Raw genomic sequence first — 25,450 nt, 5'->3', positions numbered from 1 at the left:
CACTGCTATCTGGTCAAATTCTGGTAAATCCTGATCAGTTTAGTGCTGCTGGTGGTGAGGGGAGGGGGGGGGGGGTTACACACGGTGCTGTAGCTGCCCCTAACCCATCAACACTGTCAACAAGAGGCCGAGGAGCGGAGGTGGGCGCTGGTCGGCGGTGGCCGCTCACCAAGGTACACTTTAATGAATTTACTGAAGGCCTCTATTTCTCTAGTGGCCTTAACGAGGACAGAGAGCCGACTCGTTTATCCTGATGATCTTGTCAAGCTGGATTTCAAAATTCGACAGTATTTTACATTGCCTGCAAGGATCCTGGTAATGCAATCGGGTTCGTTAATTTAATTTAATTAATTTTGCCCCCCAGGGGCAAGTTTATTGGGTAGCGCCAGTCATCCTGTAAGTGGACATACCACCACAGCAGCGTGTGCAACACCCCCAATAGGAAGAAAACTTATTGGGTTGTTCATCCAGTCGCTTATATCCAGACACAGCTGGGACTTCCTTAACTGTCTCAAGTGAACAGCTTATCAAACAAGAATATTAACATTTGTCAACTCTTGAAATTTGCTATCTTGTGGGTGCAAAATGGGGGAAATTTTTTAAGAACAGTATTTACATTTGACATAGTATTTTCCTAACTCAATGTGTGATTTAGTATTCTACACATATTTCTAGTGTTTCTTAGATATTCACATTCTCTCACGTAGTGGTCAAGGCGGTGTCCATCACTCTCACCACAGATTCTGCAACTCCGCTGCTCAACTGTTGTTTCTGTCCTGATTCTCCATGGATCCAAGACAAATTCTCACTATTACTGATTCCCTCCTACGACCACCTCCTCTTTGTCCATAATGATTGGGATTTGGGTTTGTTCTTGACTCATAATCGAGAATTCCGGGTTTGCATTCTGGGCGGGACAGAAATGGTTGGGCACATTTCCTATCGCCTAATACCTCTGTCCTCCTATCAGTAAATGGGTACCCAGCTTGTTGTAGGGTTGACAAACGAACATCGGAACACTTGCTCTGCCTAGTAACGATACTCCTGACTGACATTCCTCATCAATGACCCACTTTCTAATGCTTGAGGTCATAGGGATGTTGATAGATGTTTTCCCATTTTCCAATTTGCTCTTTGCTCTCCCAGCAGGGAGTTGGTGTCACCCCAGCATCAGTTTTGCCTAGAGGTACTGGAAGTTGCTGGGTCATGGTGAACTCCTGGTGTGCCTTTTGGGTGTGTTGGGCATCTGGATCCTGCTCTGCTGGAGGTCACTGGAAGACTTTGCTGGATTTTGCGCAATTGGGCTCAGGGGGAGGGGGGTCTTTGTGACTTTTGCCATTTGGCTTTACCTTTGTTTGGCTACCCAGAGTTACAAGACGCCTAACACATTATCATATGGGGTCACTGGGTGGCTTTCCAGTTGGGGGGGATCAACCTCCCCCCCCCCTAGCATAACCCCCAGCCTAACCCCCCCAGCCTAATCACCCCTAGTTGGGGTTAATGTCAGCTGATAGGGTTGGGTTGCATCCTGGGGAGGGTTAGTAGTTTGATCTTGCAGGGGGGGGGGTGACTGTCCCCCAACACACTGAATTATTTATTAATTTTAAACTATAATTTTTTATCTGCTTACAAATGTAAAAAAAATAGCTAATCAGCTGAGGCCCTGTGACCTTACATTGATATTCAATACTGAATGTTACAAGAGATATGATTTTCAAGTGTCCTGATGCAAGTTATTACTAATATAACTTATGTCGGTATAATGTGATCATAATTATTTATATTGTTAGCTTAAGTCTTGCTTGACTGTATGCATACAGTAAATCTTAAAAATATAAATACTGTACAGTAATTGGTAAACAACCTACAGTATTTGTATATTTAACCCTATTGTGAAATAAATCATGTATTGTATGCTATTAATTTTCTCACCGGTATTGTTACAAGAATATTGGGGTTTTCTTATTTACAGGGATGCAACAGTGATAGGAATGTCGAAGGATGTGATCAACAAAATCATCCTGACCTGGATTGTTGTACTCTCAACATGTCAGGCTCATGAGAACAGCCTCGATGTAACATTAAATTTGTGTCCTAATTCTAAGAAATTAGTGCCTTTCACTGCAAATGAAAGAATTAAGAGAACTTTAAATGAACCTCACATTAAAGGATATAATAAATCACCAGCCTGTGAAGATTTTTATTGTTACAGTTGGTGTAGGGATGCATGGATTCATAATCACTATTCATTAGCATTCTGGAATGCCACTAAAAAATTCCACTTCACAGAGATATGTTCATTACATCATGAAAAAACAGCTGCTGCAGTTCTTGTATGTGGTAATACTTGGGGAAGTGATAACATTGTAGCTAAAAGCAGTAGTGGACATAATAAAGTCAAACCACACAGTCAGTTGTTATCTTCTGCAAACTTGGCACCATTTTATTCTTTTTCGTCAGTTTGGTGTTACTCATCACCAGAATCGGGTTTAAGATGCCGCTTTCAAAATATTTATTATAATCCTGGTAAAAAGGAGTTTGTTTTTGTACTTAGCCCAAATTCTGTACTTTATGGCATAAATAGCATCAAAACTTTAGAAGAACACTTGTATATGTCATCTGTGGTTGGACATAATGCTTTCCAAATATCAATAACAACTGTACCATACACCTCATTTTTCACAAAATATAAATACAAAACTGTTCATGGGGAAAGCCTTTTAATAGCTCGTTTCAAGCCAGACAATCTTCTCCATGTATTTCATGATGATCTTTTACCAATATACTTTACAATGAGAGAGATTTGTATGAACTATCGGCTCTGCATAGAAAACATGAAGCTTATATTTATTGATGATATGGATAAAACAATTTACTGGGATCTTTATCAGGTAATGTCAAAAAATATTATTCTAATGTCAGATAATTTACTGAGCAGACAGATGTGGTATTGTTTTGAGAGTGCACACATTGGCCTGAACAAACAAAGTGTGTGGTACCAATATGGTTATGGGAAACCACAGGGCCCTCAAGTCAGGAGTACATTTTCCGGTCATCTTCTAAGGCAGTTTACTGCTTTTATAAAAGAAAAGTTAAATATAGAGCATCAGTCAACCAATATACCTTTAGGGATTTTAATATCTAGAAAATACAACCGTAAAATATTAAATGAAGATCAACTATCTGTTGTTATAAAAGACCAACTTAGACTACATGCTAGTCAGAAAGATTCAGAAGTTAAGGTTTTATCTCTTGAAGAAAATAATCTTGTCACACTTATAGGTGAATTATCTCAAGCTCGTGCAGCTATTGGAATGCATGGTGCAGCACTAATTCTTGGCATGTTTCTACCACCTGGAGCTGTTTTAATAGAGATTTGGCCTTATGGGATAAATTCCAGTGCTGCTACAGTGTATAAAACTATGTGTGAATTAAAAGGCTTTGGTGTCACTCATGTTCCTTGGATGAATGAGGACCCAGATAATACAATATATCATCCTGAATATCCCAGTTTCTATGGAGGTTTAAGTCATTTATCACTTGATGCACAGGAGGATATGATTAAAAGACTTCATGAAAGCAAGCTTAAAGATGTTGAATGCTGTGATAATATCAACTGGCTGTTTAGAATATATCAAGACACAAAAGTTCACACCACTGAAAGTGATGCCAAATACAAGAGTGATCCATTTTCTAGAATTTTGAAGGAGAGTTTAAGAATGTCAGAAGAAAATTTAGTAAATAAGGCTATAGAATATGAAATGCAGCTTCTAGTATATCCTTCTAAAGTACAGGGAGTACAATGTTACCTCATAAAAGCTGGCCACTATACTGAACTGTTGTTGAAATGGGAAGACCCCTGGAACATTAGAGATATTAACTGCCAGGATATCTATTTTGAAGTTTTTGTAGAGATAGAGGGTGACAGTGCTATTATAAGAAATATTGTAAGTGATAGACAGTTCAAAACAAAATTTAAATTTAGAGTTGAAAATGTACATACTTGGATAACCTGCTTTTGTAATAACATTGAGGGGTCTGTCTTCTTTAAAAAATGTTCCTTATAATTTATTTAATTTCACATGTAATGGAACATTTTTGTTAACTGATGAGATTATAGATTTTTTTAAAATATTTATATACTGTATTTATATACCTGTATATGCAAGAAGGTACAATGGGTTGTGAAAGTACATATGATGGTGGTTAAGTAGTGCATTCTTACAAATTATTAGATTGCATATTTGGTGACTGGCACTCATCTTGGAGCCAAATGCTTCATTCACTGTTGTGTTATTTAATTTCAGAAATTAGCTTATTATTTTACGAGTTGAAAGAAAATGTGCTCTGCCATTGACTGCTGCGTGAATTAAAAATAGTGAACACAATAACTTCTTTAGCCGGGGACAGGAAGCCTGCATGCATGATATATATATTATAATAATTATAATATACTTTAGGCTTGTATCAAGGTTCCCCCCAAGATGGAACTACTGTATTAACCCTCCCCAGTATGTAACTCCTGGCAACAATTTACTATTAGGTGAAAGAAAACTTGACCAATGTTTTTTTGTCCTGCCCTGGAATTAAACCTGGGATCCCTTATTGTGAGTCAAGAACATTACCTAATCTCATTTAATGGATTTTAGGCCTGAAAATTTAATAAATTGGTGAATCACTGGTATTTGGGGAATCAAGGATTCGGTATAAAGATGACTCACTGGTTTTCATGTGCATTCTGAAGTGATTATCCTTATCATCCTATTATCTAGATGAATAATCAATAAGAAGTGAACTATTGCCTTCGTCAGAAAGTATTTTATTACCAAGTTCAGAACTTTCATATGTGATATGTCAGATCTTCCATTTTTTTAATTTTCTAGCTAAAGATAAAATTGTTTTAACCCAATAAAATACTGTAATAAAGTTTAATCTTATCTGGTGAAATTAAATTTTTTCCTTTGTGTGTTTTGCATGAAATTCAGAAATATGCAAAAATTACAAATGGTGTAATGTTCAATAAATTTTAAAATGGTAGCAAGGTTGTCAAAATACAACTGTACAATATTATTCTACAAGAATTTACTATTTTGCTCAAGAACTGTAAATACAATAGTGTTAAATACAGTACTAAGTGTTATATAATGGAACAGCAAACTTCAAGTAACATTGTTGATTCTTATTTGTTGATATGTTGATACATATATTTATACTATAAGAGAATATTTATCTGTCCACAGTTGGGGGGCCAGAAGCTTGGGGATAGCCTCACCCAAATGTGTAGGGGTATATGATATGACCACCTCATTTCTGGGCAGCAGTGATATGTCTTGTCACAGATGTCTAAAGTATTAGACCTTCCTAAGTCTCCTCATCGTAGTGTGTCCCCCTTCTTTTCTCAGATGAGTGCAGGGCCATCCTTAAGACTTTGTCTTGTCGGATTGCTCTGATCCTTCTTGGGACGTAATATGGCTCGGTCCCAGGGCCATCATAGCTCGCCTCTGGAGTCTAGGTGTGAGGGCGAGGAGGGTCCATGGGTGCCCTTTAACCATTCCAAATTTTGGTTTTATCTGATGGTATTTTGCTCCAGGGGAAGGACTTTTCCTGTCCCTCATCAATGTATGAGCTCGATTACTCGGCTACATTCAGTTCACAGGTTCTTCTTATTTCTTGAGGTTTCTACCATCCTGCCTTTCACCTTCTATGGCACAGGCAGACATTTTTTGGTTCCTCCTCCAGAATTCAGACCTCGCTTCCTTGGTGGGCTAAGCCTCGTTTGAGTTTGGGTCAGTTTCTGCCTTTTGCATCTGGGATATAGTACCTAAACTTTGGTAACATTATTTGGATTAAAATCAGAGTATGCAGACAGTTTAAGCTGTTTTTGTTCTTTCAAGCACATTGTATGTATGTTCCCCTCTGGTCTGGCCAAACACAAATTAATTAACATGTATTTCCTATGATGAACACTTTTGTTTGCTTGTTCGCCATATGTCCTTACACTTGTATGTTCATCATTCCTATAAAGTTATTTTGGGTTTATTTAAACTGAATTGTTGACATTTTACTTAATTTACGAATAAAATGCTCGTTAAGTAGTCACTAGTAACATCTTGATTTTTAATTTCATATTTCCCCATTTCAAGTTCTCTAATTTTTGTTAGAATAATATCCTCGTCCTCTTCAGTTATTGAATCATGATCCCACGGTCGAATATAGGGTGGAAGAAGGTAGCCGTAAGGAGAATAAGGAGCACCCACAAGGTAAAGTGTGGCCAGCTTCGACACTCTCACTGTTAACACCCGTTCATGCAGTCCCTGGGGCGATGAGCCCCAAGCGTTCAGGCATTTGGCAGCAAAAAAAAAGTTGGTATAGTTGGGCTGTCCATCTGGCATTTTGAGCATGTTATAATAGAAGACAAAATTGGTGGAGGTGTTGACGTGCGGTACAAAATTTGTACCACAGGGGTTTCCTGTAAGAGGAATAGCTTGTTTGATACTGCGCGAGAAATGCTCCTTCCAGTGCTCCAGTAGGAGTGTGCAGACGTTGTCAAGGGAGATGTGAGATTGCTTGACAAGGGGTTTAGACAAGAAATATAACTCTGTAAACCAAGCTTGAGTGTTGACACCTATACCAAAATGGAGAGTTCTGCTGACTTCCGGAAAAACACATTCTCTGCCATTGCTCACGTGCATGTACAGCCACTCGTCATAAAACAGCGTATCCACCTCTGAGGTTTTACTTGGCCACATTCGGATTGCTTCTTTAATGAACGTAAGTGTCAAAGCGTAGCCCCACTCTACCTGCACTCTAGCTCGCACAATCGTCCTGGGATCATATGCTGTTCCATAGAAACCGGTAGCCGAGTACGCGTTGATGCAGTAGATTGAAGGGTCTTTTAGAAGTAACCAAAGCGTCTGGCTCATGTAAGAGAAAAAGTCTGGTGAAACTTCAACGTCTTCGTCGAGAAATATAACTGCCGGAGCGTTGGAGAACTTGTGGGCGACGAATTGAAAGACGTTGCGATAGTAATGAAAGAGTTCATTGTTGTTATTTCCGTGCACGTTAAGTCTGGTGAAGCTGATGTTGAAAAGGTGGAGTAGCTGTGTTGTTGACTGCGGTGCGTCACCAAGGATTACCATAATGTTGTTTTGTTGTGCACCTGGTGTGGTCAGGAGGGTAGTTAGGGTGTGGTAAATATACTGATTCCTGCTTCCTGCTGTGACCACTACGGGCACACTAGCAATAGCCGACTGGTGAGCCACGGCCGGAGGAGTGGGGACAGGCATAGGGTCGGGGTCGTACTCGTCACAGAGACCACCCATGGCAGCGTGGGCTGCACAGTACTGCCAACGCTGCTCCTGCTGCACCTGTTGATCCTTATCAGAAGTAGCCGGCGTTGGTAGTTGTAAGAGCGGAAGTATAAGGTGAGCAAAATGTGTTGTATAGCCTCTAAGAATGGTCGTCTCGGAGATAGTACGACCACCCTTGATAAATATCCATGTCCAGTGTGTTGTGGGTGTGAGATGAAGAGCGAAGAGTGAACCAAGCTGAGCGAGGAGGTGAGCCGTGTCACGAAGACCTGTAGTGCCAGACACGGCGACGGTCATGACAACGATGCGTCCCGGAGCCACCCGCTCCAAATGCCACTTGAGGTCAGCCCAGTGAGCCCAGTACTGTAACAGCGGAAATATCTGCAAATGATCACAAACCACTGTAAGTGCTGTGTACTATAGGAAGGTGATTATAGGACCGATGCTGCTATAACTAACAAATTACTCGTACAGTAATCTGATATGAAGCCTTGAGGCCATCACCAAATGTGAATTACAAAAAATATTTACCCTTCATATATTAGATCATGAGGATTGCCCTCAGATTCACTCGTACAAAATGTGTTACTTTTTGAAGTAACTAAAAGAAGAATGAACTCTATCCCATGCGTTAGTGATCGTCACTGATTCCACAATTTAATTTGTTTCAATATGCTTAGACTAACCCACTCCAACTCCTGTACACAATCCTCAAAATTTATTGTACAAGGCCAAAACAAACCAAGATTACCATTACCTTGTGAAAGATGGTGACTCCTGTGCGCTGGTTGAGCACGTTAAGGGTGATCCCGCCAGTTGGTGATGTGGCTGGAGACTGTGGTGGTGTAGCTGTGGGATCAGGCAGTTTCCATCCCTCCCTCACAAGTCCAGAGTCCTCCATACCTCCACATCTGCTGACAGCAATTACTGTTTTCGTCTGGTCATACATATAAACTGATGTAAGTAGACGATGTACTACTAACATTAGTAAATAAGTAGACGATGTACAATGAAAAACTACTGTGCTTAGTACTTAACCACTTTTAACTGAACAGGAGCAGAAGTGTTTTGACTTGTTTACAGGCTAAAAGCTATCCCTCCCTCAGCACACTTAAAGCTTTGCCCTACTTGTTACCCATCTGGCTTGAACCAACAATCGCTCTTCATCCAAGTCAGCAATTATCGCTGGGTGTACAGAGTAAATAATGAAGAAACTGTTCAATCATCCCATCCTGCCTAGGATTCGAACATGAGTCGTCTTGTTTGCAGAGTGAGAAAAAGGCATTAACCTCATCAACACAGTTTAAACTATTCTGTTCTGTTAATATCTTGGTATGCAAATACACAATAGACCTGATGAGTTAGCCAAAGAACCTGCCTTTGATTCTTTAGCCAAAGAATCCCACATTTTGTGGGAACGGTAACCAGCTATTCAGACAAGCCACTTCCAGTAGACGTAGTATACAGTTTGAAAAGGTACCACATGAAAGACTGGCGAGAAAATTGCAAGCACATGGAATAAATGGTAAAATACAAGAATGGATAAAACACTGGTAAATGCAAAGGAAGCAGAGTCATATTCTAAATGCAAATGAATCTGGATGGAAAATGTGTGGAGTCCCTCAAGGTTCTATCTTGGGCCACTCCTTCTTGTCATATACAACAATTACATAGATGAAAATATTGCAAACCATATTATCAGATTTGCAAATGTCACTTAAGATCCGTAATAAAGTAGGAAGCGGAAACGATGTTTAGGCCTTGCAAAAAAAATCTTTATTAACTCAACAAATGTTTAGAAAACTGGCAAATACTTTAAACCATTAAAAATTGCAAGTTGTTGCATATAGGGTATAACAATGCACATCCCGGCTGTCATACAAACAGCTCTACCACACAGTAGATTGAAGAAAAAGACCATACAAGAAAGAGCTTTAACTCACCAGTCATTGAAAATTGCACAAGTGGGAACTGCAGTAAAAAATAAGTCGACCAAACCCTAGAAATAGTCAAACGAATCTCGCTTCAAGGAAAAGGTTATTCAACTGTAAAAGTATGTGAGATAGTATTACCTGAGGGTGTTGTGGAGGAGAGACTGACACTGGCAGGCGTCCACATCCAGCCCCCAGCCTCGCTCGCCAGACCACACCGCCACGCTCACCATCCTGAACCACACACACAAATACATCAATATAAACGTGAAGCATAATGTATAGGATTCACAATCTTATCTAATAAAGATAGCAGCGGTAATTAATTCCCCTCACCGGACGGCATCACCCCTTTACAAATTATTAATACCGTCTCATCCAAAAAGCTAGTTAAGAGTAACCCAAGCCTTAGATTGATATAAACCCTACCCCTTCACACGATATGTATGGGGTGCACAATTAACTAGCCTCCTCCAGCGGCAACAATCAATAAAGAAAACAGTACAGTGCTCGAATACGAGTTGGCTACAAGTATCTCTGACAGCTTGGCTTATCCAGGGATCTAGACGAAGTAAAGTGTAAAGTGTGTGTGGATATAGACTGATACACACTATAGAGTATTACATCTTGGACTTAACATTTTTGCCATTTAGAGACAAATCTAAATTCTCACGGCATGAAATGGCAAACATCTTATTACAAATGATAAAAATATCTGAAATTGTTGCACTGTATCCATATTTTGCTTTTAGTAGATAAATGACACACATAAGATTATGGATAGGTTAGGTAATGTGAAGACTAATAATATCAACAACTTTTTCTATGACTGTAATATGCCCCACGTCTAAAATTTAAAATATTTAGCAAAAGATCTACCATTAATGTAAAGTAATTAATTGTAAATATATAGATACTGAAATTATTTTTTGTAACTAGTTGACCTTATAAAGTGTACAGGTTAAATGTAATTATTAATGTAAAAATCTCCGCCGAGGTTTGATTAAGATCTTTTGTACCCTGTGTACCACATTGAGGGCTACAGAGGGCACAGAGAATCTTAATGGGGATGACCCCATACTTATCCTTCTCCGCTACCGCTCACAGGACGAGTATGGGGGTACAGTATAAAGGACCAAGATAAGGAATCATTCGGTAATATTAACTATGAGAAATGGTGTAAAATAATATAGATTGTTTTTGTTAATTTAAAAGATACATCACCGTTGGTGAGGGTTGGAGGCTGGTGTCATGTGGTGACAGTGGAAGGATGGCTGCGCTTCATCTACCACAACCGTCAACAATATCACTGTTATATGTCCCCAGCACCTCATGTTTCGTCACCCTTCCTCTTAAATCGCTCACTGTCATCTAACTTTCATTGCAGCCTGGTGACACTATTATTGAAATCTCATTTTCAGTCTCGACATTGTCATGTTGGTCAGTGTACTATACCTGTCAACTCATCACACTGTACACGCCTTCCACTCTGGTTCAGGAAAGCAATACATGTTGCTCTTAATTGCTATGATAACCACTGCGTATGTTGGTGTAATTGGAAAACTTGTCGGATGGGACTGCTGGTGGAGTTTACGTTACCGAGAGGCAGCTCAAATTAATAAGACTGAGTGAAACGAGGAAGTCCGTCTGGCGTAACGTTGGTGACCAGTGAGTATCTGGTCAGGTTTTCCTGGTGCGGCCGCCTCAGTCGCCAGATGAGGCGGCCGCACCAGGAAAACCCTCACAGATCCCCCTGCCAATCCTGCCTGTCCCTGGAAAACCCTGGCCCCCAGGGAAAACCCCTGTGGCAGGGGAAAACCCTGCCCCCCCCCAGGGAAAACCCGTGGCAGGGGAAAACCATGCCACAGATCTTCCCATCCTCCCTCACCGTACATGATGGATTTTGTATGCCAGAGAAACATTACTAGATCGGCGAGATGACGTTAATTGTGTATGATAAAGATTTAAATACGTGTTGTGACATGTTCTGAGGAAGCCTAGTACCGTATTGCAGGACCATATTATGCCACGTTGACTCCCTTCGTTACTGGTTTCGTGTCTATGACTCTTTGTCAGTGATATCTGCTATCGCTTCATGGTTTACTGAAACAGGAAGACTGTCACTAAGATAACTGATGTCTACTTATCCAACGACCTGTCTCAGGATGCTACCCACAATTGGATAAGTATGGGGTACATAATGAATCACCTCTCGCACGAGATTTTTACTGATGCCTCCGGAGGCAGCTATATATAATAATAATAATAATAATAATAACAATAATAGGTAGGATCCATGATGAGGGTTCGAACCTATGCGGTGGGTGTTCCCCCCCCACACACGCTAGACCACGCCATGGTAGAATGATTGTAATCTAGAGTTCTACTGAACACACGAGGGTTTCCTTACTTCCACTGAAGCCGAACCAAGATTTTCACAATAACCCCCCCCCCCCCCTCCCCCTTGCACTCTGGCTCTCTTCTAGGAATGTTCTGCCTCTGACGCTCCTCGCTCATGCCTCTTCGAATTTTACTACAATGTACTCATTAATATTCTTCAAATTTTGCTACAAATATCCGACTTATAATTATCTGTTAGAATGAGGGGTTGCCCGAAATGCTATGCGTGTTAGTGGGTTTGCAACAATGTAAAAACGTCAGTGTTATGTCCATTCAAAAATCCAAAGTACCTTTTTGCATAAACAAAATGCATTTTACCTCAATTGACATGCAGTTTCAAAAAAGCTATATTTTTTTACGATTTATATTTCTCGAGATTAGGGCTGTAAACATGAACAAAATAAAGTACTTTGAACTTTATTTCAGTTTATCAGCTGGTATCTTACTAAGAAAAACCATAGCGAGAATCTGAACATGTGTTGTGAAGATAGTTACCTTATCAGTGTTGACCATATTAATTGTTCCTCTTATTTATGTTACGGCAACCATCATGTTTGGCTCTCGGCTTCTGGTAGTATTCACACTCAGCCTTTCAGCCTTAGGTAAGCTTTTATTATATTCTGCGGCAGTATATTCATCCACCCAAGTTAGTGCTTCTCCACTCTTGATACTGTATTTGTCAACCCAAGTCAGAATTTGTCCACTCTTGATACTGTATTTGTCAACCCAAGTCAGAATTTGTCCACTCTTGATACTGTATTTGTCCACCCAAGTCAGAATTTGTCCACTCTTGATACTGTATTTGTCCACCCAAGTCAGAATTTGTCCACTCTTGATACTGTATTTGTCAACCCAAGTCAGAATTTGTCCACTCTTGATACTGTATTTGTCCACCCAAGTCAGAATTTGTCCACTCTTGATACTGTATTTGTCAACCCAAGTCAGAATTTGTCCACTCTTGATGCTGTATTTGTCCACCCAAGTCAGAATTTGTCCACTCTTGATACTGTATTTGTCCACCCAAGTCAGAATTTGTCCACTCTTGATACTGTATTTGTCAACCCAAGTCAGAATTTGTCCACTCTTAATACTGTATTCAACTACCTTTGTTGAGGGTTACATTAAGTATTGATTAATTGTTCCCATGGCAGCTCGTTCTCACGAACATTACCAACGTCAAGAAAATGTTGTACTAAAGTGCCCTAACCTAACCAACTAGAATAAGCACGGACAGAAAGAGAAACAATATGAAAATCTTGCGAGCCCTACCGTTTTCTTGTACATCAGTTGTACATGTGTACTGCCTTGGGTACAGTATACATCAAAATGCGACGTGTTACAAATAGGTTGTCCAAGATATCCGTACGAAATTAGTGAAACGTGGCTAGCGATGTCCCTAGAATTCCCTCCTCCCCCTACCATGAACAAATGTATGGGGGCTCCACGCTAATGTCCGGTCGTACATTGACGCAATGGACAATTAGATTGTAGAATTTAATAGTATTCACTTTAGAGTCCGAAAAAATAAAATTAAAAACCAATCTTAAATATTCGTAGGCCTAGTATAGCACATGTGTACTATATTAGGCCTCAGATAGTGTGTATTAGGCCTTGGAAGTTTAGGTTTTCTTTGCAACATCATTCAAAATCTTTTCCGGTTTGTCCAAATTCAATAGCACATACTGTACAGTATTTCTACTTTCTAATCGCCTTTAATGTCAAGATATGTACGATGGTACATATCTTTGCTTTAACTACCAACACAGGAAGTTGGGTTGATGTTCCCAGGTAATGTTACCTTTGATTCTCATCTACTGCTGCTCTTGATTCTCATCTACTGTTACCTCATTAATCCCCCATGGATTAATTAAGTACCCCAGTCGATCTTTATTGATCGACTGGGGTATCAACTGGGGACACGCGTCACAGTGCACAAGACAGTCCAGCAACAAATTTTAAAACCAACCACAGCCAAGTCTAACTTAACTATATGTACAGTTTTAACAATTAGAAAATGGGCTTTGTCGAACCATCTTGTATACGATTTGACCATACCCCTCAGTGTTCCAGTATGGTCTAAAACTTGTACCGACATTAAAATTGTCATAGTAACCTCACACACCTCGTTCACACCATATATAAAACACATTATTTCTTATTTTTCTGGTCGTGTAGAAGTTACGGTCTTTATTACTTTTCCACATTCAAAGAGAGTTCAGTCAAGAAGAATTAGAGTATCTGTGTGTGATATAAACCATCTTTGTCACAGGATCACCTTCGGTCCCAGTACACCTGCTCAATGCTGGTGTGAAGGTCGTTGGAGGCGAGGTGGCAGCAAAAGGGCAGTTTCCATATCAGGTGAGCCAAGAGTACAGGACACTGTCGGTAGCTTTGGTACTCGGTATGACTCTGCTTTTTCGTTGGGAATTTTGAGTGCAAAATGTGCACAATAAGCTGTGAGGAATGGAATGGGAAGTATTCATGAACTCTATAAATGGTCAGAAGACTGGCAAATGCTTTTTAATATTGACAAATGCAAGACCCTGCATGCGGGGCATAGCATTCCATGCCACAACTACCAAAAATTAACATTACATTACAGCAGATTGATGAAGAAAAGGACCTTGGAGTCAAAATCCACCACTCAATGAAAGTTGCACAGCAGGTAGGGTCAACAGTCAAAAAAGCTAACCAAACACTTGGAATAATCAAGCGTACCTTTAACTAAAATGAGGGGAGAGAATTATCAGGGAAAAGTGCCAAGCCATTACGACTATATAGCACTTGGAAGGGGTCAGGATAAGGATTTGGGATGAGACGGGGGAATGGAATGGTGCCAACCACTTTGATGGTCGGGGATTGAACGCCAACCTGCATGATGCGAGACCGGCGCTCTACCGTCCATCCCGATTGAGCAACGGTTTCAAGGTCAACAAGCCACAATGTAGGACTGAGAACAGGAGAGGCTTTTTCACCCATACGGTTATAAACCATTGGAACCGCCTACCCGCCGAAGCTGTAAATGCAAAAAACTTAACTTTTAATTAAAGTACAGCTGGAAAAGATCATCAAGGCAAATAGGGGGGACCTTGGACAATCTCCCGGCATCCTGTCCTCATAGAGGCCATCAATGTTAGTGGCCCTCAGGTAAATTCAACACCTTATTATATGAGGTGGCGGAGTACTGCTGCGGAGGTTTTGCCAGTATGATTGTGTCGATTCTACAGGTTCATGGTTAGTGTGGTTGATGTAGTGAATGATTAAGTCTAATACTCCAAGCAGAGAATTTAAAGGGCAACATCAACCCTCCTTTTAATGAACACATTGCAATAAGCATGTACAGTACAACACCCTGTGCTGTATGTTTGAAGGAGATAAGAAACACAAAAATAGGAAAGAAACCTGTTGGTCATCATGGTACTCTACCTGTATCCAAACACAGCTGGGACTCACTCACGTTCTTCAAGTCATATATTGCCAAATAAGAGTATTAACTTTGTTGCACCCCATGAAAATGTTGTAATGATGAAAACATAACACTGGTGATTATTTACATGTAAAGTGCAGAGGCTGTGTATCATTATAGAATAATGCATTTAGTACAGGTACAGGCAGCCAGTGTAGATACATCTTAGGATTTCACACAGAAATCACAATAGTGTGATGCATGAAAGGAACAAATCCACAAGGGCCGTGATTTGGGCTCGAATCTACGTCCGGGATAATCCCAGACGCGCCTTAGTCGACTACACCACGACATGGTTAAAAGAATTGAAACCTGGAATGCTACTGCCCTCACAAGGTTCACACAGCTTCTCCAAAGCACAGACCAGGGTTTTACTGTCTTCACAAGGTGGAGCCTTGTGAGGGCAGTAGCACTCAAGGTTGCAATTCTTTTAACCATGTTGTGGCGCAGTCGACTAAGGCGCGTCTGGGATCATCCCGGACATAGTTTGAACCCTCATCACAGCCTTTGTGGATTTGTTCATGTTAGGATTATATTGAGCCAAGGTCAAACTACTGACCTTTCCCAGGATACAACCCCACAACAAGCTGACCAACTCCTGAGTACCTATTAAGTTCAAGGTGAATAGGTGTATTAGGTGACAGGAAATGCAGCCAACCATTTCTATTCCACCTAGGATTTGAACCCAGAATTCCCGATTGTGAGTTGAGCATGAACCCAACTCCATAATGTATGTATACATCCCCCAGGTGAGTTTCCAAGAGAGGATCCTGGGTGTGTGGAAGCACTTTTGTGGAGGTACCATCATCGATCCCAGCTATGTCATCACTGCCGCCCACTGTGTTGAGGGAGCTGACTTTACTTCCCCACAAGGATTACGGGTAAGATTATACTTGCAAATGTTGTACATGCAAATATAATACTGTGTAAGTGATATGGCTGCAAAAACAGATGTCTTTGGAAAATATAAAAAGATGAAAATTGGGTACAGAACTGCTCAAAATGACTCAAGATGTGTGGCATCATCCAATCTAATTGTCAAATTACATTTACCAAATTTATTAAAACTAATTTTAACTAATGCAAAGCTGATGATAACATAGGTAAAACTAGACCAAAGAAATTTATGTTGTCAATACTGAATAATGTTAAGGATAAACATTATTAAGGGTAATAATATTATTAAGGGGTAAACTATGATTTCGAAAGAAATATTTCAGTTAATAAAAAATGCTCAGGCTGTTATTTCATTAAAAATTATGTACTAGCAGAAATGTTAGCCAAATATCCCAAGTTTGCTTACTGTAGAAAGTGCATGCACGTGATTGTAAACATTCCACTGCCACCTACTGGATGGGTGTTGGGGATATTTTATGTAAATTAAAACTTGTATATATAGCTGGCTCATCACAGATGTAAACTGCTCAGCTTAGAGACTGTAGTGGTCCCATTCTAACAGTCAAGGTGCTCATTCATTTTGGCTGGTCGGTAAAGCAATGGTTTCGCTTCATGCAGGTCGGCGTTCAATTCCTGGCGATTGAATGCCGAGCAGGTCGGCGTTCAAATGCCCAAGTGGTTGAACACCGTTCTTTCCCCTATCCCATCCCACATCCTTATCCTGATCCCTTCTAAGTGCTATATAGTCGTAATGGCTTGGCACTTTCCCCCTGATAATTCCCTCCCCTCATTTTAGTCAGCCTTCCCCTAGGGTGAACATTTTCATGACTCCTAGTCACCACACACATCAAGTGATCACTATTTCAAGTAAAAAATTAATGTAAGCCTTAATTCTGGGACTTATTTTCCCTGATGTACTCATATATGCAGTTTTATGGCAGCACCTTCCTGGAAGATTATGTTTTATTACTGGTGCCCATGCAAGTATTTTATTTATTTATTATATATATATATATTATATATATATGTATGTAATATAAATATAATGTTAGGGACCATCTTGGCCAAACCTTGACAGGGCTTACAAATAGATTTCCATAATTAAGGAGTTCCTAAATAGTACCTTCAGAAAGAAAGCCTTCTGTCCTTGACAGCACCATCTTCACCTATTTTTTTATTCACTTTCACTTTACTCTGAGGATGCTACGTTGGCCCATTACTGATAGGTGTAAAATTAAATTTAGCAAGTTATTTTTTTCACTTTCCTTCCCAAGTGAAGAACTTTGGAAATACAGGAAAGATTCGTGCCATAAAACATTGACCTAATTATTTTAGTCATATTCAGTAAAACATACTACAGGTATATATAAATAATTTTTAATTAACTCTGCAGGCACATTGTTCGAGTGACATGTTCATTATATTTATGAAAACACAAGTGCTTTAAATTCTAACAACGCTACTGTAGACAATATCGGTACTAATTTATGTATGATGTACTGTATATGGTACATAATCATTACCTTTCTTTGCAACACGTGCAGGTGGTGGCAGGGGAACAAGACCTCCATGAGTTGGATGGTGATGAGCAGGTGCAAAACATCAACTTCATCATAGAGTACCCTTACTATGATCCGTATGTTACGCTCCACCTCCATCATCCTCTCTCCCATCTTCCACTCTGCATACTTTTATTATTACACTCTTTCCTAGCCACCCTCTTCTGGGGTCAATACTGTAATTAGCATAATTGTTGCTCAAGACATTAATACAATCGAACACTTTCGTTCTTAAAACATATATTTGTCAATATATTCTTGCCAATTGTTTGTTTGATTGAACAAAATTTAGATTAAAAATTGATAATGAAGAAATATTGCACAGGATTACCTACGAGAACGACATTGCCATACTGCGTTTGGAGGAACCGTTTGTCTACAATGAGTTCGTGAACCAGTTAGATCTGCCCCAGTTCGACAAGAATGTGACAGGAGGTAATGTATGTCTTTTATCCACATATAAGTTTAATTAAAGCCCATTTGTGAATAAGAACGTTTGAGTACAGAAACATACAGCATGTACTGTACTATAATGCCAGTATACAAAGATGAATATATTATACACAGTTATCGAATTATTGGCACGCAGGTCTATTGCTACTTGACAGCACATATGCCTGTGATGTTGCTTACAAACTAAATTTAATTTCATGCTTGAAGCATGGTGATCCATTATCAGACATTCTCAGACTCTATACTAATTATAATGTAAGAGTTGCTGGAGCTATAGTGGAGAATCTCTCGTGCTCATAACATGTACAGTACTGTATTACAGTTCGCTAATCCTTATGCTATTTTGAAATATTAACGCTGATAATTCTCAATGGGATTCAATGTGGAATTAATTTAATTGATAAGAAATTTTTAATAATCCTGCTATTAGTGCTAAATTTAATATTGACTAACTTTCTTTCATGGAATGGGAGAGAAAGATTATATTATCTTCTACTGAGGTAATTTTCATATAATAATTTTGGTATCACCTGGAAAAGATGACATGAAGCTGTGATTTGTATTTTTGTCTGAAATGAGGATGAGACAGTAGTGGCATAAGAACAATGTGTGTGAGCTTTTCATTGTGTTCAGACTTGATTTTGTTTGGGTAACTGTTACTCTGCATAATGTTTGATAGAAAACTGACTATCCATGACCCCACTTTTCTTGCCTTATTTTGTAAACTATCACTCCTTTGAACCTTATTTTGTAAACTATCACTCTATAATCAAATGATTTTGCAAAGGCTTTGTATATACTGTAATATGCATTTTGGTTTTCCTCTAAAATTTCATTTTGTTGGGCTTGAGTATATGTGAAAGGCAAGATCTTCCAGTTCTAAATCCATATTAATCTGGGTTTTGCAATTAATTTTCTCCATAAAACTGGAGATCTAAATACAGTATTATGTTGTTAGTATGATTTTTTTGCTATTACAAATGCTTTGCTACCTCCCTCGTGTTGTGTTAATACCCATTTTATCCATCTTTCATATTAGTCTTTAAAAATCTTTTATCACCTTATTTGTACTCTTTTTCAATGTTTCGAAAAGTTGTCTACGCATTTTGTCATTTTCCTGTTTTACACCCATATTTTGATTTGTTGATACTGTGACGAGAATCTGTAATAGAGCAGTGGCTATTCTGGCTGGTGTTGTGCCAACCGCACATTATTAAAAAAATAAATAAAGAAAAACTGCTTATGACCTCTACCGTGTGAGAGCTGTGGGTGAAAATCAAAGCGAATAAAAAAACTTAAGTCATTTTTGTTATATTAAATGTTTAAATAACACAAAATAATGAAAAACAAAACACCCTTAGACACTTGGCTTTACACAAAATTTAAAAGAAATATAAATACAGGAGAAATTTTTATGTTAATCAAAAAAGAGGTGCGCATCTACTCTCTCCCGGGGAGGTGAGAGTAGATGTTACTACTGAGGGCACGAAGTGTATTCTGACTGGAAGCCGGCGAGCTGTATATATATGGGCCAATGACGTCAGAGATGGCACGAATCTTGTAGGTAACCATCGGTCTGCAGTTAAACAAGCAGTTAGCGAGTGGCGTCTGAGCCCCTACCCAGACAGCAGGTGTCTTGTGTACTATAAGGTGGAGGGAGGAGGGGGGGGGGTCTGTCTAGCCACCCAATACGTTTTGAACATGTATTATTGTTGTCACTGATGTTGATTCCTTATGTTGGAGCATGCAGATACGTTGGTGAATAGGCAGATGAGGGAACAGGCAGGAACTACGGCCTAAGCAGGAAATTACCGTAACAATACTAATACTGTAATACTGTATTGCCAGTGTTTCATCACCTTGTAACTTTCCTTAAACCTGTCCTCCTCCTTCCTCAATGACCACTGGCCCCAGCAGAGTTGTGCAATGTGTCAGGGTGGGGAAGGACCACGGAGGGGGGAAAAGCATCTACCATACTGCTCTACACTCAAGTGCCCGTCCTCACCGATCATGACTGCCGAGAAGCCTACACCCAGGATGAGATTATGGACTCCATGCTATGTGCAGGGTTTGTTCCCACATTCATGTATTTGTTTCTCTTCTATTTGTGTGTTACTGTCTCTCCTACCTGTGTGTCTATCACTTCCATCTGTGTTATATTTCTAATTGGTCTTAGTTTTTCTTCTACCTGTATATAATGGCTTGGCACTTTCTCCTAATAGTTCCCTTTCCTTCTACCTCTCCTACCTACCTGTGTAATGCTCTCTCTTCTACCTGCGTATTGCTGTCTCTTCTACCTGCGTATTGCTGTCTCTTCTACCTGCGTATTGCTGTCTCTTCTACCTGCGTATTGCTGTCTCTTCTACCTGCGTATTGTTGTCTCTTCTACCTGTGAATTAGTTCATTGCGCACTTGTTACACGTGTGTTAGCACAAATGATTAAAGGGGACGGATTATTGTAATCAGACCCCAGTGAGTGGTTACCTCATGGTTGTTCCAAGGATGAACTCCATGGCCAGTCTCTGACTAGGTCTCCTGATTGGTGGTCTGGGTGTAGTTTAACATCTGCTACAACAATTTACTTGTACACCTTGTATTGAACTGCTGCCTTATATTGCTGGTAACAAAACCATTAAGGCTGTCATTAAGGTAATAGTGTGTGTGCTTACTTGAACAAACTATATAGGGCACAGGCATGTAATTCCATCAGTAATTTTGTAAAATATGCATTAATTGATAATGGACTGATTGAGGGAGGATGACTGGCTGATGACGTCACTGAATATTAGGGATGGCTAGAACTATGCATTGCTAAGGTAACTAAAATTAAGGATGACAGGAGAGCCGTTTAATCTCCATAGAAAATTTGACTACACCTACAAGCAATTGTTAATCACGGGCATGGGAATATATTTGTCAACGGAAGCCGGGCATTGCCAAGTTTACGGAAATACTGTATAGCTACACCTATGAGCAAGGTCATGAGGAAAATGTACGCCTATGAGCAATAATTGAGAAAACCAAAATTATTGCTCATAGGCGTACTTTTCACTATTCTATTCTTCAGAGCATACCTAGCAGCAGTGTGACATGCCTGGAACATCTGACAAAGTTCCTGTTGTACTATTGCAGAATGGCACCCTGCTCTTAGTGTCATAATATTGTCCAATTGGGCCAAAAGATATTGCCTTTGGGATCATCTGAGTAGTCTTTTTTCTTACCAGAGTTTTTATATTCACTTGCACCCAATTTTAATGAAGTTTTTTTTTATTTTGCATGGCCAGGCTTGAGGAAGGTGGGAAGGGAATCTGCCAGGGTGACTCAGGGGGACCATTAGCTTGTGAAGCGTCATTATTTGGAGTGGTGTCCTGGAGCTATGGCTGTGCTCGACCTGGCCTCCCTGATGTCTACACAGAGGTGTCTTACTTCATTGATTGGATCCACTCACATGTCACTAGTTTAAAAGAATAAAGTGCTGTATGATTTTTGGAAGCATGCTGGAAAATTATGTATTTTGTTATCCCAAATTATGCTAATGGTTCTTTAAAATATCAGGTACATGGAGGACAAAACCCAGCATTGAATGTAATGAAATACCATTTTCTGGGCAAGCCCTAGAGACTTCCTGAAGCTGTTTGAACTGATATGTGCTATATTAGTTTGGGGTCATCATTCGCAGGAGTTCTTATGCCTCCCGGGAATCACGAGCCAGAACCTGGTCCCCTCAGAGAGGCGCAGGGAGCCATGGCCTATGAGAACTTTACATTTATAATATGTCATAATTACCATTGACCCGGGAGGGACCCAAAAAGGTGGGCGAATCAAAACAGACCACTGTCTGGTTAGCCTGTCCAATCTACATTCCAAAAGATCAAAATAACTCCCCTAGCAAGAAACCAAAAACCAACACTTCATGTGACTAGCACTTCCGACAAAAACTAAATCCTTGTGAAGAATTCAGGCGAGATAGTCACTGGGCGCGAGGCACTGGTAAACTGAGGCGCGATCGCCGTGCCACCACGCGCTAGTCGGCCTGTACGCGTATCAACACCCTCGTATTCCGAGGCAACGCTTGTACTCCGATGTAAATTTTTCGAGCAAATCCTGCTCGTAATCTGAAAAACTCGCAAACAGGGACGCTCATATTCCGAGGTACCACTGTAAATGATACATAGATGAATCATTTTCTGCATTCAGTGATGATGCATCTGATACAAGTATTCAATGATTTTGGAATTTCTATAAAAGAAACATTTTTCATTAATTTTTTCATAACTTACTCAGCATAGTTAGTGGTAGATTTTATATTATGCACAGTAAATTGTTATCAAAAGATGTCATGAAGCTGGTTAGACTATGTAGCACATACATAAATTAAGTACAGTAATTACTAAAGTGTAGTTACAGGATGAGAGTTATGCTCATGGTGTCCCATCTTTTGAGTACTCTGTCATATAACACTTTGAAAGTACTATCAATATAGGCCTCCACCACCTTTTCGCTTAACATGTTCCAACTCTACCAATGTGTTTGCAAAAGTTAATTTTCTTACATCTCTTCAGCAGCTTTGTTTAACACTTTAGTGCGCGCGGCACTTGCTGAAAATAAAGCGGGTTGTGCGCGCGGCGTTCTGGGCGCTCAAGCGTAAACACAAAAAAGTGTATAATCTTTTCACGCTCTTAACATCAATTCTCGAGCTACGTTTTTCATTTTGGTATCAATGCGTTGGCAATAAAATTCTCTACAAGATCATATGCATAAAATGTCACCCAAGCATTTGGTATCCCACCACGAAGTAAATAAACACGAAGATGACTCGCCGTGACACCCAAACAGGAAGTAAATGTTCATACTCTTTCGTTTGTTGCCAGCCTCACAGTCATCCTACAGCGCTCATTTTGATATCACTGAACTCGCAATAAAATTCCCCACCCAGACATACGCCTATCAATGTCTAATTATGGTATCGGGTGACCCGCACGAGTGTGGGAACTGGGCGAAGCGTTAGCCGTGATTTCAGCAGCGACGACACTGGTGTGATGCAGCGCTTTGAATGTTTATACTTATTTCACTGTCCTGACATTATTTCTGGAGCTACGTATTTCATTTTTATAGCAATGTGTTCGCAATAGAAAGTTCTATAAGAACATGGGTAGAGTTGGCCAACACAGCGTCAAATAAATTTGCGGCGAATAAAATCTTACGCGTGTTTGTACCCGTGAGCGTCAAAAGTTTTTACTTTGCTCATGTTTTTCAAGTTTATACTTGTTTCACACCGTTTTTTTCTTTTGTATAGTGTTCGAAATAAAATTCCCTAAACAGACATATGCATATCAAATACAATTCCTTGGAATTCACAGCTGTTGAGATGACGGAAAACACACAACCGGAACCCGCTCTTGACACTCCAACTCACACCCGCAACACCCACAAAAAAAGTTTCTCTTGTTTCTTGTATACTTACTTTAGTTCTCGTGCTACAGTTCTCATTTAGGTATCAAAATATTCCTAAGAAAATAGACTACAATACTGAAACAATCTAAGACAATTATGTGTACTTACCAAAGCAAAGACGATTGTAGTAAAATAAGTTGAGCATTTTATCTCCACTCCACCTCCTTCAGGTACTGATTCCTGAAGTTGCTCAACAGATGTTCCTAGGTGGAGTGAAGCTGGTGCGGGTGGTTATTTCTTGTCCACCCAATACACCCTTTTCCTGTGATAAGTGGTGTAACAAGGTATGACGCAAAGTGGAACATCGCATGTCTTGCACGCTATACCAGTTTCCTTCCTGATACCCGACTTTGCACACACTTCACACCTGCGACGTTTGGGGATTTTTACCAGCTCATGTTTCAATTTATAGTTCAGGCGAGTCTCTGCTATAACAACACGTCGCTGTTGTCTCTGGGTTGGCAATAAACTACTGTCTGAATCGTCGCTCTCACTATTGTTTTGAAACACTAATGTGGAATATGAATTATCTTCATCAGATTCAGCTTCAGCACTAGGTGTAGACGTGAAGAGAGGGCGCCTCACACCCGACGGGCCAGGTGTTGACGGGTCAGCAGCAGGATACACAGGACCAGTGTCATCATTTATGTCTGGAGCATGAACTAGATGTGGAGATGGTGTAGTTGTTGCAGGCCACTCTGCCTTGTCAAATTTCAATAAAGACCAAATAGCAACTTCATGGAACTGGAGCAGAGTTAGTTTCCTTCGATCATCTGTGTTGGCCTTCTACAATGCATAAGCGTTTTGCAATGCCATTTGCAAGAAATAAAATGTTATTTTCTTGGTCCACTTGTGACATTTCCTGGCGAAATGGTAATACTTTACCATTTGATCAAAGTGGTCAACACCCTTCATGAACTTATTGTAGTCAACAATTGCCTGTGGTTAGTTCACCACAACCTGCTGTAGTCTTACTGTTCCATCTGCCCTGCGAACTCGTTTTCTTTTCTGAACTTTCTTTGTGTCTGCATTGTGTAGGTTGGTAATCATAGAGACAACTCGCTTGTCGCCCGCAACTCGCCCCCTCCTCCTCCTCCTCAGTTTGGCTTTCAGTCTCATCCTCTGTTGAGTCATCCCCAAGGGGTCTATGGCCCCCAATTTCAAATTCTTCTTCTACATCCTCACCTTCTGCATCACTTCGTTCATTTTCAGCTTGATCAAAGGCATCCAAGACATTGGGAATCTTGGTGGGAGTGAGCCTCATACCAGCAAACCTCCTGTAGATGGCGGTAATCCTGTCTTTTCCACTTGATTCTGAGGCTCCTGTAGCCGAAACACCGCTTGGGCCTGGTGCTGGATCCATTATTGATGAATTTAGTGGGTTATAAACACACACAAACGGGTAATAATCCTTGAAAACGTGCGAGTTTGGCGGCCGAGGGGAGAGAGATCCGATCACGTGACGGATCACTGGGTCACGGCCTGTCACGTGACCCAGTAGGCCGACGTGACTTGCGGCCTACCCGAGAGAACGGGAATTTCATGGCGCGGAGTTTGAAACAAACCCCAAGTAAATCGGATTTAAACTGGATTTTTTACAAATATTTTAAACCGCACCGTAAATTTACGTCGTGATCCGACAAGCGGTTAGGGAAAACGCCCGTAATTCCAAGTCGAAAATCCAGAAAAGTGTTAATTAACTTAAATTTATTACCTCTTGTTCTTTAAGTTACAGATCTCTGGAATTCTTCCTTCTCAATTTCGTTGGTTCCCGTTACTATTTTGTAAGTACATAGTGATATCGCCTAATTAAAAAAAAATGCTCGCTCATTTCTTGCCAACAATTAACATGCTTATTTATTTGTTGACTTTGTACTTGACAAACTGCTAGTTTTCTGTCATAATTCCTTTATTTGGCTATATTTTCATGGAGTGCCACTTGATGATCTGGAAAGATATGGAATTCCCAAAGGCAAGGTG

At 40.1% G+C, this 25,450-nt stretch overlaps 4 protein-coding genes across 8 annotated transcripts in view; 3 read left to right on the top strand and 1 right to left on the bottom strand.

The window, feature by feature from the left end:
• Positions 1–25,450, top strand: part of LOC123762887 (uncharacterized) — a 226,765-nt gene that overhangs the window by 121,394 nt on the left and 79,921 nt on the right. The gene's annotated exons all lie outside the window — the stretch shown is intronic.
• Positions 64–21,521, top strand: LOC138350758 (trypsin-1-like). Of its 2 annotated transcripts, none has more exons than XM_069302000.1 (6): positions 64–173; positions 13,911–13,999; positions 15,857–15,988; positions 17,889–17,998; positions 19,934–20,084; positions 21,301–21,521. In XM_069302000.1, exons 3-6 carry the CDS (start codon positions 15,927–15,929, stop codon positions 21,485–21,487), a joined length of 510 nt encoding a protein of 169 aa, XP_069158101.1. In that variant the 5' UTR covers positions 64–173; positions 13,911–13,999; positions 15,857–15,926; the 3' UTR covers positions 21,488–21,521. The 2 variants fall into 2 exon arrangements, with proteins under 2 accessions (XP_069158101.1, XP_069158100.1); XM_069301999.1 differs by lacking the exon at positions 64–173 and adding an exon at positions 176–315.
• Positions 204–4,937, top strand: LOC138350756 (protein O-linked-mannose beta-1,4-N-acetylglucosaminyltransferase 2-like). The gene is made up of 2 exons (XM_069301989.1): positions 204–328; positions 1,973–4,937. The coding sequence occupies exon 2, from the start codon at positions 1,992–1,994 to the stop codon at positions 4,065–4,067; it is 2,076 nt and encodes a 691-aa protein (XP_069158090.1). The 5' UTR covers positions 204–328; positions 1,973–1,991; the 3' UTR covers positions 4,068–4,937.
• Positions 5,063–25,426, bottom strand: LOC123773491 (protein O-linked-mannose beta-1,2-N-acetylglucosaminyltransferase 1). 4 transcript variants are annotated; one of them, XM_069301992.1, is made up of 4 exons: positions 23,579–25,426; positions 9,383–9,475; positions 8,068–8,221; positions 5,063–7,691 (listed from the first exon to the last, which is right to left on the bottom strand). In XM_069301992.1, exons 2-4 carry the CDS (start codon positions 9,472–9,474, stop codon positions 6,066–6,068), a joined length of 1,872 nt encoding a protein of 623 aa, XP_069158093.1. In that variant the 5' UTR covers position 9,475; positions 23,579–25,426; the 3' UTR covers positions 5,063–6,065. The 4 variants fall into 4 exon arrangements, with proteins under 4 accessions (XP_069158093.1, XP_069158092.1, XP_045623267.1 ...); XM_069301991.1 differs by lacking the exon at positions 23,579–25,426 and adding an exon at positions 17,528–17,891; XM_045767311.2 differs by lacking the exon at positions 23,579–25,426 and adding an exon at positions 10,466–11,024.

The sequence above is a fragment of the Procambarus clarkii genome, chromosome 47 (genome assembly GCF_040958095.1).
Source record: "Procambarus clarkii isolate CNS0578487 chromosome 47, FALCON_Pclarkii_2.0, whole genome shotgun sequence".
NCBI classification, from domain to species: Eukaryota; Metazoa; Arthropoda; class Malacostraca; order Decapoda; family Cambaridae; genus Procambarus; species Procambarus clarkii.
Note: the sequence above shows the minus strand (reverse complement) of the source record. Positions and strands in the feature narration are given on the sequence as shown.